At 43.4% G+C, this 13,146-nt stretch overlaps 1 protein-coding gene across 1 annotated transcript in view; it reads left to right on the top strand.

The window, feature by feature from the left end:
* Positions 1–1,497: 1,497 nt before the first annotated feature.
* LOC138860086 (putative tyrosinase-like protein tyr-3) overlaps positions 1,498–13,146 on the top strand; it is an 11,729-nt gene continuing 80 nt past the window's right edge. The window contains exons 1-5 of the mRNA XM_070116903.1: positions 1,498–1,599; positions 2,230–2,305; positions 2,967–3,074; positions 11,013–11,135; positions 13,019–13,146. The exon at positions 13,019–13,146 is cut by the window's right edge and continues 80 nt beyond it. Of these exons, the coding sequence (XP_069973004.1) occupies positions 1,498–1,599; positions 2,230–2,305; positions 2,967–3,074; positions 11,013–11,135; positions 13,019–13,140 (531 nt within the window). The 3' untranslated portion in view covers positions 13,141–13,146. The remainder of the gene's footprint in view (positions 1,600–2,229; positions 2,306–2,966; positions 3,075–11,012; positions 11,136–13,018) is intronic.

The following is a 13,146-nucleotide window of genomic DNA, read 5'->3' as shown; positions in this document are numbered from 1 at the left end:
GAGAAGGAAAGGGATAGGAGGAGGAGGGGAGTAGAGGGAGGAAAGGAGTGAATGGAGGTGGAGGGGAGAAGGAAGGAGGAGAAGTGGGAGAGGGAGAGGGAAGGAAAAGGGAGAGTGAATGGGAGGTGGAGGGGGAGAAGGAAAGGGATAGAGGGAGAGGGAAAAAGGAGAGTGAATGGGCGGAGGGGAGAAGGAAAGGGATAGGAGGAGGGAGGGAAAAGGGAGAGTGGAATGGGAGGTGAGGGGGAGAAGGAAAGGGATAGGAGGGAGAGAGGGAGAGGGAGGGAAAGGGAGAGTGAATGGGAGGTGGAGGGAGGAGAAGAGAAAGGGAGTAGAGGAGGGAGGAGGGAGAGGGAGGGAAAAAGGAGAGTGAATGGGAGGTGGAGGGGGAGAAGGAAAGGGATAGGAGGAGGGAGGGGAGAGGGAGGGAAAAGGGAGAGTGAATGGGAGGAGGGGAGAAGGAAAGGGATAGAGGAGGAGGGAAAAAAGGAGAGGAATGGGAGAGTGAATGGGGAGGTGGAGGGGGAGAAGGAAAGGGATAGGAGGAGGGAGAGAGAGGGAGGGAAAAAGGGAGAGTGAATGGGAGGTGGAGGGGGAGAAGGAAAGGGATAGGAGGAGGGAGGGGGAGAGGGAGGGAAAAGGGGAGAGTGAATGGGAGGTGGAGGGGGAGAAGGAAAGGGATAGGAGGAGGGAGAGGGAGAGGGAGGGAGAAAGGGAGAGTGAATGGGAGGTGGAGGGGGAGAAGGAAAGGGATAGGAGGAGGGAGAGGGAGAGGGAGGGAAAAAGGGAGAGGGAGAGGATTGCAAAGGTTGTTTTGGGTTGGTCAGGAAGATGTTGCAGAGGTGACGGCGGCTGAGGTCAAGGTGGTGGTCATAAGGGGGACTGAAATGATAATGGCTTTGATTTTATCCCTTTCTCTTTCTCTCTCTCTCTCTCTCTCTCTCTCTCTCTCTCTCTCTCTCTCTCTCTCTCTCTCTCTCTCTCTCTCTCTCTCTCTCTCTCTCTCTCTCTCTCTTTATATATAGAGAGTGATAGTAGGTAGAGGAGATAGAGAGGGGAGAGAGAGAGAGGGGGGGTGGGGAGAGAGAGAGAGAGGGAGAGAGAGAAAGAAAAATACAGAGAGAGAGAGAAAGAGAAATACAGAGAGAGAGAGAGAAAGAGAAATAGAGAGAGAGAGCAGAGAGAGTAAGAAAGTTGGACATATAGATAGAGAGAACGAGAGAGAGAGAGAGAGAGAGAGAGAGAGAGAGAGAGAGAGAGAGAGAGAGAGAGAGACAGACAGACAGACAGACAGACAGACAGACAGACAGAGACAGAGAGAAATAAATCGATAGATAGATAGAGGAAGAGAAAAATAAATAAAGAAAGAAAGAAATAGATACATATTTAGAGAGATTCATCTCTTTCTCTCTAGATAAATAGATAGATAGATAGATAGATAGATAGACAGACAGATCTGTCTACTTACCTCTCCTTGACCTCGTTGCAGATTCGGTGATGCACTACAGCTGGAACCACTTCGCCAGTGACCCCTCTCGACCTACCCTCGTGCCCACCGTGCCAGGGGTCAGGATAGGTCAGCGGATCGGCCTGAGTGCGGTGGGGTTTGACCTGGCATTGTTGGGGATTGGGGTGTGCTGTGGGGGGAGGGGGAGGGGGTTGGGAGGGGGAGGAGGGTTGGGGGAAGGGTTAGGTGTGGGGTGGTAATTGGTGTGTGTGTGTGTAGGTGTGGGGTTTTTGGGTGTTGTATGGGTGTAGGGGGTCGTTTGAGTGTGTATGTATGGGAAGGGGGGTAATTAGTGTTAGAGGGGGAAGGGAAGCCTGGATGTATTGCTGGTATTACACGTGTTTCTACTCTCTCTCTCTCTCTCTCTCTCTCTCTCTCTCTCTTTTTTTTTTTGTCGTCTCTCTCTCTCTCTCCCTCTCTCTCACGTGCATGTATCACACCACGCGTCACAGCCACAACACCGATTCACAATTCACAACAAAATCATATCATATATATATATATATATATATATATATATATATATATATATATATATATATATATATATATATATATATATATATATATATATATATATATATATATATATATTTTTTTTTTTTTTTTTTTTTTTTAATTAGTGCCTCCGTATACTTTTGAACAGCTAATATATATATATTTTTTAAAGTTAGTTCCACCGTGTACTTTTTAATTAACAGCTTTGACACTGACCTCCACAGACAGACGTGTACAAACTGAACGCCTTATATGGGTGTTTATCTTCACCGCCATTTTCGGAAGCTCCCTTGGCCGCTGGTGAGTTATTTTCACCGGGAATTCGAGTTTTTATTTCTATTAGATTCTTTGGTGATTTCTCTTTTGTGGATTTGTTATATATTTATGGGATGGGATTTTGGGAGGGATGAGTTGAGGTGAGAGGTTATTTTTTTGTCTGTATTTTGGGGTTATGAGATAAATGTTTGTTGTGATTTTTTTTGGCGGGAAATCGTGTTTGTTTTTCTTGTATTGTAATATTAGTTTTCTTACTCTCTCCACCAACCCCACAACCTCCATCCACCCCTACCCGCCTCCACACCATCCTCCGCCACCTCCCCCTCCACCTTCCACCTCCTCCACCCACCCACCCTTCATGCCATCCCTTTCCTTCCCTCCCCCTCGATCTACCCTCCCTTCTTCCCTCCCCCTCCCCATCCTCATCTTAATCCCCCTCATCACCCCTCATTCTCCTCATTCTCCCCTCCTCATTCCCCTCATCACCCCTCCCTACTCATCCTCCGTCCTCACCCCTCATCCTCCCCCTCCCACCCTTCACCCCACCTTCCCCTCCCCATCCTCCTCCTCCTCACCCAAATCCTCCTCCCCCCACCCCTTCTCCACCTCCTCCCCCCTCATCCTCCTCATCCTCCACCCCACTCATCCTTCCGCTTACCCCCTTTCCCAGCGCCCACGCCCACAGGCTGCGAGGACCGAGACGCGAGGTGCGGGCGGTGGGCGGGGAGGGGCGAGTGTCAGCGGAACAGCGCCTGGATGCACGTCGTCTGCCGCCGCGCCTGCGCCGTGTGCGGTCAGTGGCTCGTCTCTCGTCTCTTTTTTGGCTCTTTGCGTTTGCTCTTCTCTCTTCTCTTTTGTGGCTCTTCTCTCTTCTCTTCTGTGGCTCGTCTCTCGTCTCTGGGTTTGCTCTTTGCGTTTGCTCTTCTCTCTTCTCCTCTGTGGCTCGTCTCTCGTCTCTGGGTTTGCTCTTCTCTCTTCTCTCTCGTCTCTCCTGTGGCTCTTCTCTCTTCTCTTCTGTGGCTCTTCTCTCGTCTCTGTGTTTGCTCTTCTCTCTTCTCTTCTGTGGCTCTTCTCTCGTCTCTGGGTTCGGTCTTCTCTTTTGTGGCTCTTCTTTCTTCTCTCGCTTCTTTTCTGTGGCTCTTCTCTTGTCTCTGTGTTTGCTCTTCTCTTCGCCTTCTGGGTTTGCTCTTGCGTTTGCTCTTCTCTCTCTTCTTCTGTGGCTCTATTTGCTCTTCTCTTCATATGGCTCTTCTCTTCGTATTCTTCTGTGGCTCTTCTCTCGTCTCTGGATTTGCTCTTCTCTCTTCTCTTCTCTCGTCTCTGGGTTTGCTCTTTGCGTTTGGCATCTTCTCTCTCTGTGGCTCTTCTCTGGCTCTTCTCTCGTCTCTGGGATTTGCTCTTTGCGTTTGCTCTTCTCTCGTCTCTGGGTTTGCTCTTCATCTCTTTCTCTTTCTGTGCTCTTCTCTCTCTTCTCGTCTTCTATCGTCCTTGGCTTGCTCTTGCGTTTGCTCTTCTCTTCTCTCTCTTTCTTGGCTCTTCTCTCTCGTCTCTGGGTTTGCTCTTTGCGTTTGCTCTTCTCTCTTTCTCTCTTCTTCTCGTCTCTGGTTTGCTCTTTGCGTTTGCTCTTCTCTCTCTCTTCTCTCTTCTCTTCTCTCGTCTCTGCCGTTCTCTTTGCGTTTGCTCTTCTCTCTCTCTCTCTCTTCTCTTCTCTCGTCTTCCGTTTGCTCTTCATCTCTTCTCTCTGTGCTCTTCTTCTCTCTTCTCTTCTATCGTCTCTGGCTTCGTTTCGCGTTTGCTCTTCTCTCTTCTCTCTCTTCTCTTCTCTCGTCTCTGGGTTTGCTCTTTGCGTTTGCTCTTCTCTCTTCTCTCGTCTCTGGGTTTGCTCTTTGCGTTTGCTCTTCTCTCTTCTCTCGTCTCTGGGTTTGCTCTTTGCGTTTGCTCTTCTCTCTTCTCTCGTCTCTGGGTTTGCTCTTCTCTCATCTCTTCTCTTCTGTGGCTCTTCTCTCTTCTCTCTCTTCTCTTCTATCGTCTCTGGGTTTGCTCTTTGCGTTTGCTCTTCTCTCTTCTCTCTCTTCTCTTCTCTCGTCTCTGGGTTTGCTCTTTGCGTTTGCTCTTCTCTCTTCTCTCTCTTCTCTTCTCTCGTCTCTGGGTTTGCTCTTCTCTCATCTCTTCTCTTCTGTGGCTCTTCTCTCTTCTCTCGTCTCTGGATTTGCTCTTCTCTCTTCTCTTCTCTCGTCTCTGGGTTTGCTCTTCTCTCATCTCTTCTCTTCTGTGGCTCTTCTCTTCTCTCTCTTCTCTTCTCTCGTCTCTGGGTTTGTTCTTTGCGTTGTCTTCTCTCTCTTCTTCTCTCGTCTCTGCTTGTTTTTCAGTGCTTCTTGCTCTTCTCTTCTCTTCTGTGGCTCTTCTCTCGTCTCTGGTTTGCTCTTTATGTTTGTGGCTCTTCTCTCGTCTCTTCTGTGGCTCTTCTCTCTCTTCTCTTTTGTATTCTTCCTTTCTTCAGTGGCTCTTTTCTCTTCTCTTCTGTGGCTCTTCTCTCTTCTCTCTTCTCTTCTCTTGTCTCTGTGGATTGCTCGTCTCCTTCTTTCTATATGTCTTTTTTCCTCTACTTTTTCTCTTACCTTTTTCGTCTTATTTTTGTTTTTTTATCTTTCTTCTTTGAGGGTTTTTCTTGCTTTTTCATCTTTTCGTCTTTTATTTCTCACTTCTCTCTCTTCTCTTCTCTCGTCTCTGTGGATTGTTCGTCTCTTTCTTTCTCTTTCTGTCTTTTCTTCTACTTTTTTCTCTTACCTTTTTTCGTCTTATTTTTGTTTTTATCTTTCTTCTTTGAGGGTTTTCTTGCTTTCTTCATCTTTTCGTCTTTTTATTTTTTCTTTCTTATTTTTGTTTTCTTATGTTGTTGTTCTGTGTTTTCGTTATCTGGAAGGGAGTGTGTGTGTGTGTGTGAGAGAGAGAGAGAGAGAGAGAGAGAGAGAGAGAGAGAGAGAGAGAGAGAGAGAGAGAGAGAGAGAGAGAGAGAGAAGAAGAAAGAGAGAGAGAAAGAAATGAGAAAGAAGAGAAGAGATAGACAGGAGTAGAGAAAAAATGACAGGGCGAAAGAAAGGAGCGAAAAGCGAAGGTGTAAGAGAAAAGGGATGGGAAGAAAAAAGAAGAGAGAAAGGGAGAATGGGAAGAAAAAGAAGATGAGAAAACCTGAGAAGAAATGGAAGAAGAAGAAGAAGGGAGGGAGAAAGAGAAAAAAGGGGAAGGAGGAGGAGAAGGGAAAAGAGGGAGAGTGAATGGGAGGGAGGGGGAGAGGGAGGAAAAGGGAGAGGGAATAGGGTAGGGAGGAAAAGGGAGAGGGAGAGGGAGAGGGAGAGAGAGAGGAGGCTGAAGAAGGGGAAGAGCGAGCAGGGAGATGGAGAAGGACAAGAGAGAGAGGGAGGAATGGAGAGATGAGAGAGGGAGGTGGTGGGGAGATGAGAGGAGAGAAGGAGAGGGAGTAGAGAAGTGGTCTGAAGCGAAGGAGGGATCAGCACAGGTGGAGTCGAGCACAGGAAGTGGATCAGTGAGGCTCCGAAATCAGGGAGATGGATCAGCGCATTTCTTTCTCCTCTTCCCTCCCCCCCCCCCTCTTTCTCTTCTCCCCCTTCTCCCTCTCCTGCGCCTGTGTGTGTGTGTGCGTGGATAGACACACACACACACACACACACACACATATATATATATATATATATATATATATATATATATATATATATATATATATATATATATATATATATATATAAAAATAATAATAATAATAATAATAATAATAATATGTATATAATAATAATATATTATTATTATATCAATAATAATGATAGTAACATATAATAAATATGATAATGGTAACAACAATGCCAATGATAATAACAATAACTAGAAGCACTCGGAGAACACTTACCTCAGCTAAGGCAACAGGATCACTGATGCAATAAGAATATTCACACAACGATTTACATTCAGATCACCTCTTATTCGACTGCACTGAGTACTTGTGGCGTAAAATGAATCTTTTTAAAATTATAATTAATAAAAGTATAATTAATCTTTTTTGAGTGAATCTTTTTTTAAATTCCTGGATCCAGATCGTGATCCGAATCGACACCAAAATTGAATGGCATCTAAGTTGTTCTAAGACACAAATCTAATTTAAAGAATCATAAAATATATATTCATAATTAACCAACGTTGCCATAAACAAAACATCCTTGGCGGAGGTAATAAAGATGATAGTGATAATGGTAATGATGATAATAATAATAATAATAATGATAATAAAAATGAGAATGATAATGATAATCGTCATTACCATAATAAAGATAATAATAACAGTAGAAGTAGTAATAATAAAAATAATAATGATAATGCTAATAATTATGATAATTATGTTAATGCTAATAATTATAAAGATAATAATGATACAAAATAATAATTATAAAAATAATAATGATAATAATAATAATGATAATGATTATGATAACAGTAAAAATGATAATTATAAAAAATAATGATAATAATAATATCAATAGTATTAGTAATAGTAATAATTATAATAATGATAATAATGACAATAATGATAACCATAACCATAAGCATAATAATAACGATAATAATGATAAGAAATATTTAGACAAAGTTGAAGCCCGAAACCTCATTGAATCGCCCCCCCCCTCCCCCCCATTCACCCAGCCCAGCACGAACCATAAGACACTCGGAATACACTAAGGCATTCTCCAAACCATCGTGCAACATCAACCAGGTCTCCATTTTCCCTTCCATTGTCCTTGTCGCTTTGTTTTGCAAGTGCAGAGCCGTGTGTGTGGAAGTCCTTGTCGTGTGTGTGTCAGCATACTTTATTATTCAGTCCGACCATCGCCAGGTAAACACGCCCCAACCCAGACAGAACGCGCTGACTTATGCGTTGCTGTCTTGATGAAGGTTTTCTCGTGCCAGTGTGTGTGACGCATGGCTTTTGTTTTCAAGGATTTTTTGTTCTTGAAATTTTTTGTTTTTCTTATTAAGGTCGTCGTTGATATGGAGGTAAATATTATTGTTGTGTTTGTCGGGTTTGGTTGGTAATGTGGCTGTGTTTGCATACCTTGAAGAGGCAATTCCAAAACAGGTTCGGCAAATAAGTTGGTGTTTTGTGTAGTTCCTTCATTTTTTTTTCTGTAATCAGGGAGAGTAAAAGGGAAGTGTTTTTATAAGACATTACTTTGTAAATTGGACAAGGTTTGAGGAGTCGTTGTGAAGCATATAATCAGATATAAGGATTAACATAATGGGAAGGATAGGGTATGGGTAGCATGACTGTTTAGTGGAAGAGAACAAATATCTGAATGGAACTAAGCTTATATTTCATTGATAAAAAGACAAATGCATAAATAAATAGTGTATTCTCATGCGACTTCATTTTAAATTATAAAAAGAGTGTTTGCAAAGGCATTTTCATAAGATGTAATGATTTGTTGCTATGCTTACAAAGGGCTTTTCTGACGTATTACTAAAGGCATCACGTTCGGACTCTCTCTCTCTCTCTCTCTCTCTCTCTCTCTCTCTCTCTCTCTCTCTCTCTCTCTCTCTCTCTCTCTCTCTCTCTCTCTCTCACTCTCTCTCTCTCTCTCTCTCTCTCTCTCTCTCTCTCTCTCTCTCTCTCTCTCTCTCTCTCTCTCTCTCTCTCTCTCTCTCTCTCTCTCTCTCTCTCTCTCTCTCACAAGAACAGAAGAAGAACATAAACACAGCACACACAACACGCACGCACGCACGCACGCACGCACGCACGCACGCACGCACGCACGCACGCACAAACACAAATACACACACATACATAAATACATAAATACACACACATAAATAAATAAATACTAAATTATTATAATAATAAATAAATACTCAATCACCACTCACCACCACCACCACACCACCATTTCCCCTTCACTCACTCCCTCATTCCCTCACTCGCACACCCACCCTTTCACTCACTCATTTACTCACTCAGTCATTCATTCACACACTCTCTCGCTCATTCCCCTTCTCTCTCCTAATCTCCCATAGTAATTTGTCGATATTTACATTGTGTTCCGATTAAGATATTGCTACGATGGGTTCAGACACGGTGAATAGGAAAATTCTATAATAACACATAAATTTGTTGCATAGGGAAAGGCCATAGGGTCAGGTTAAGAAGTGGACACAAGGGGTTTCCTATTTAGCTCCCTCCCTCTCTCTCTCCTTTCCGTTCTCGGTGTATTTTCTCTTCGTCTCACGCTTTTGTCGTTCTCGTTCTCTTTTAGTTTTATTCTTCGTTCTTCTTTATCCTCCCTCTCTCTCTCTCTCTCTCTCTCTCTCTCTCTCTCTGTCTCCCTCTCTCTCTCTCTCTCTCTCTCTCCCTCTCCCTCTCCCTCTCCTCTCTCTCTCTCTCTCTCTCTCTCCCTCCCTCTCTCTCTCTCTCTCTCTCTCTCTCTCTCTCTCTCTCTCTCTCTCTTTCTCTCCCCTACACACACACACACACACACGCACACACACACACACACACACACACAGACACACACACACACATATATATATATATATATATATATATATATATATATATATATATATATTTATATATATATATATACATACACACACACACACACACACACACACACACACACACACACATATATATATACATATATATATATATATATATATATATATATATATATATATATATACACATATATATACATACATATATATATACTTATATATGTATGTACATTGGGCCTCACAGTGTGTTGTGTGGTGCATAGGTAGCATTCTCATTTAGCACTCTTTCTAACTTATGTTCGATCCCGCGCGCCGCCAGTGGATGGTAACCCCGGCCATTCTTTGCGCACGGGGGTAATTTAGAAGCAAATAGGCATACAACATGCCACTGCAAAGAACACCCATTGTAACAAATGGAATTAAATTAGATTTTTAAAAGATGATTGATTTTATAAGGGGCAACGTGGCGTCCACCTGGAACAGTTGCCCAAGATTTAACTTCAGGCGGGCTATTCAGGTAGGAGCCCTGAACATCTGGTCTTTAAAGCATGATAGATTACCCCTGCTATTGAGGGAACTGAAGCGGAAGGGAATTAAGGTGCCTGCCCTCTCGGATTTGAGAAGCCCTAGCAGCAGCATGATCAGTATGAGTGGGTACAAATATTATAGGTCGGGCCGGGCGATGGTCACCTTCTCCAGGGTGTAGCCGTAGCCATCTCCAGCTGACTTCAACCTTCAGTAGTAGAGGTTCCTCCGGACGACGAGCATATCATGGCATTGAGACTGAAGCTGCTTTTGGCTTTGTGTCTCTTATTGCTGTGTACGCTCTTACCGGTGTTTGTAGATCGCATCCGTGGCAGACAAATGCCCCATCGAGACATTCTCATTGTACTGGGTGACTTCAATGCAGTATCCGGCTGTGATCGAGCTGGCTACGAGATGTCTGTCGATCCCCATGGCTCGGGAGCTGATCTCAGTAACGAGAACAGCTTCCTTCACCAGAGATTGTAGGCCGATCCGTCTACATACCTCCTGGTCCGCAGCCCATGTCTCTGGGCTGCAGACCAGGAAGTCAGTAGATGGACTGGTCTGGCAGCTGGAGCCACGAACTCAAGAGTATTTGGAGGTGCTGGTACCTATGCAGAAGAATTAAGTTACGTGTCTTTAAGGCCTTGATAATGCCAGTTATGCTCTATGGAAGCGATACCTGGACGTTATCTAGTCCCTTGGATTCTAATCTCGATGTCCCTACGCCGGATCATAGGGTACAGATGGCAAGACCATGTGTCCAACTCAGGCTATAAGGTCACCTGGCTAATTTCAATTTCGATGACCCTGCCCATCCGGTTGTCTCTTTACGCGACAATCCTGCAAGGAGGAGGCCCATGGGAAGACCTAGGAAGTCGTGGCTTGGGCAGCTCGCCGAGACCTGTCGTGAACAAATAGAGATGGACTGAGGACCTGGTGGCTCGCCATGAGGGACCCACGTGGCTGGAGGTGAAGGGTGGATATAATTATGTACACACACCTTGTATATGTACACATTTATTATTATGTATACACACACACACACACACACATATATATATATATATATATATATATATATATATATATATATATATATATATATATATGTGTGTGTGTGTGTGTGTGTGTGTGTATGTGCATGTGTGTGTGTGTAATTAGGTATATATTTCAATTTTTCTCTCTTTCCGTCCTACCCTGGGTGTGTGTGTGTGTGTGTATGTGTGTGTGTATATATGTGTGTGTGTATGTGCGTGTGTGTATATGTGTGTGTGTGTGTGTGTGTGTGTGTGTGTGTGTGTGTGTGTGTGTGTGTGTGTGTGTGTGTGTAATTAGGTATATATTTCTATTTTAACTTTCCCATCTTCCCTCTATCCCTTATTCACCTTAGTTCACCATCTCACTTTACGTGCCACACTTTCTATGACGCGCTACCTATAAAAGGAATAACTAATATATTCAGTTTCCGGTGTATATTTTATAGTTTCTTTAATGGTAGGTTCCCAGATTTTAAAAATTCCACATATTAACGGTAAGGTGATCTCATATGGTTTTTAGAGAGAGGCTTCAACTAATATCAATTTGTAAACCTTCTTCCTAACGTGATAAAGAGAAAAAAAGCATTTCTACTTTTCTTCAACAGACGATCCTTGTCTCGATGACCACATATATTGCGCTTTTTGGGCCGAGGCAGGAGAGTGCACCACCAACAGGAGCTTCATGCTGCGATTCTGCAAACAATCGTGTTTAGCATGTCTACCTGCAGGTCAGTGGGTCTCTCTCTCTCTCTCTCTCTCTCTCTCTCTCTCTCTCTCTCTCTCTCTCTCTCTCTCTCTCTCTCTCTCTCTCTCTCTCTCTCTCTCTCTCTCTCTCTCTCTCTCTCTCTCTCTCTCTCTCTCTCTCTCTCTATGTAATTTATCTATGTATTTCATGGGTTATCGTTAGGGTTAAAGGTTAATGGTTGATACAAATAAATGTACTAGATACCAAAGGTCCTATAGCAGTATGGTAGTGTTGTGGCAAAAAGGGTAGATAAGACTTAAAAATTAGGATATACTGTGCTAGATGTCAAAGATTAGAGAGTGTTAAGGGATAGCATGGTATTGAAAAGCGAAAAGAGGGGAGAAAATGAAGTAGAACAGAAATTAGTAAAAAGGGAAAGGGGGATAAGGAGATCGAGTAATTTGCAGTATATCTGTGACTGGAGAAGGAATAGGGACATTGTTCAAGGAAAACAGAGGTGGCTGTTGGAGAAGTAGGTGGTTAAGAATCCGGGGATCGGGAAAAGGGGTCAGGGGAAGATGGTGAAGTATCAGGAAGAGTGTCAGGAGGGGAGGGGTATGGAGAAGGACACTGTTATGACAGAAGGGATTCACATAAGCATCCAAGTCGGAGGGTTATGGATAATGGGGAACGAAGCCAGAGGATAGGGTGTAATGGGAGAGTGTAGGAGGAAGGGGTGTGGTGAGAACTTGAGGAGGAGGACGGATGGATATCGACAAATACTTTAAATGTAGAGGGAGTAGGAACAGAGGGATTGAAGGGTGGATGAGTGGAGCGGAGTGTTCCCTTCGGTCATATTTAGGGAGTTTTGGATGCCTTCAAGAGTTTCTGGAGGGGAGTTAGGTGAAGAGGACTGGGAAACAAAGGTTCTCTTGTGAGGAGGGGATAGAGATCCGAGGAGCAGAGGGAGAGGATGTGGTAGGAGAAGAAGGAGTGGAACGTTTAGGTTGCCTGGTGCGACAGATAAAGTGAGGGAGAAATAGGCATCGGGGAAGTGGTAGAGATTGGACTATCTGGATTGAGACTGGAAGAGGAATGTGACCCGAGGGTGAGGGGAAGTAGAGTTAAGATGGTTCGGGGTGATCCCTACATTGGGCCTCAGTCTCTGTTTCCAAAGCCCACCCCATGACAACAACAAACAAAGGATTGGGGAGGCTGTGGTAAAGCAATCAAAGGATAATATTTTTGCCATGATTTGGGTCTGTGCGCCATTTACATGAAATTGATCCAAGCTAAATTAGTTTGATATGAATTTCCTGTTACTTCTGATAAGACTTCTCCTTGATAGGTTCTGACAGGTAAAGTGAGGGAGAGGGGTAGGCATCGGGTTATGGTAGAGATTGGAGTATCTGGATTGAGACTGGAAAAGGAATTTGACTGAGGGTGAGGGGAGGTAGAGTTAAGATGGTTCGGGGTGATCCCCTACATTGGGCCTCAGTCTCTGTTTCCAAAGCCCACCCCATTACAACAACAAACAAGGGATTAGGGAGGCTGTGGTAAAGCAATCAATTGATATTTTGCTATGATTTGGGTCTGTGTGCCATTTACATGAAATTAATCCATGCTAAATTAGTTTGATATGAATTTCCTGTTATTTCTGATAGACTTCTCCCTTGGATAGAAGTTATTCCTCTTTTAATGCTTTCTGTTTTACCGAAACAATAATATTTTTTTATTATACAGAAGAAATGGGCAAATTAGTTTTGCTGAATAATAAAATCAACTAGATAAATTTCTTTTTCATTTAAAGATACATCATATAGTTCTTAAGGAATTAATAATTGTATCCCCTAAAAAGAAGTTAATCTTTGTCGTGTCTTTTATTACAGTATACCGTTTTCATAAGCAAATGTATGTATTTTGCAGGTTATGATCCCCAGTGTTTGGATCAATCTAAACACTGCAAGTTCTGGGCAAATTCAGGCCAGTGTGTCAGTAACCCCAGATATATGTTGGAGAACTGCAAAAAATCGTGTAAACAGTGTTAACCACAT

The sequence above is a fragment of the Penaeus vannamei genome, chromosome 39 (genome assembly GCF_042767895.1).
Source record: "Penaeus vannamei isolate JL-2024 chromosome 39, ASM4276789v1, whole genome shotgun sequence".
Taxonomy (NCBI): Eukaryota; Metazoa; Arthropoda; class Malacostraca; order Decapoda; family Penaeidae; genus Penaeus; species Penaeus vannamei.
The sequence above is the reverse complement of the archived record's forward strand: the minus strand, read 5'-3'. Positions and strand labels throughout refer to the sequence as shown.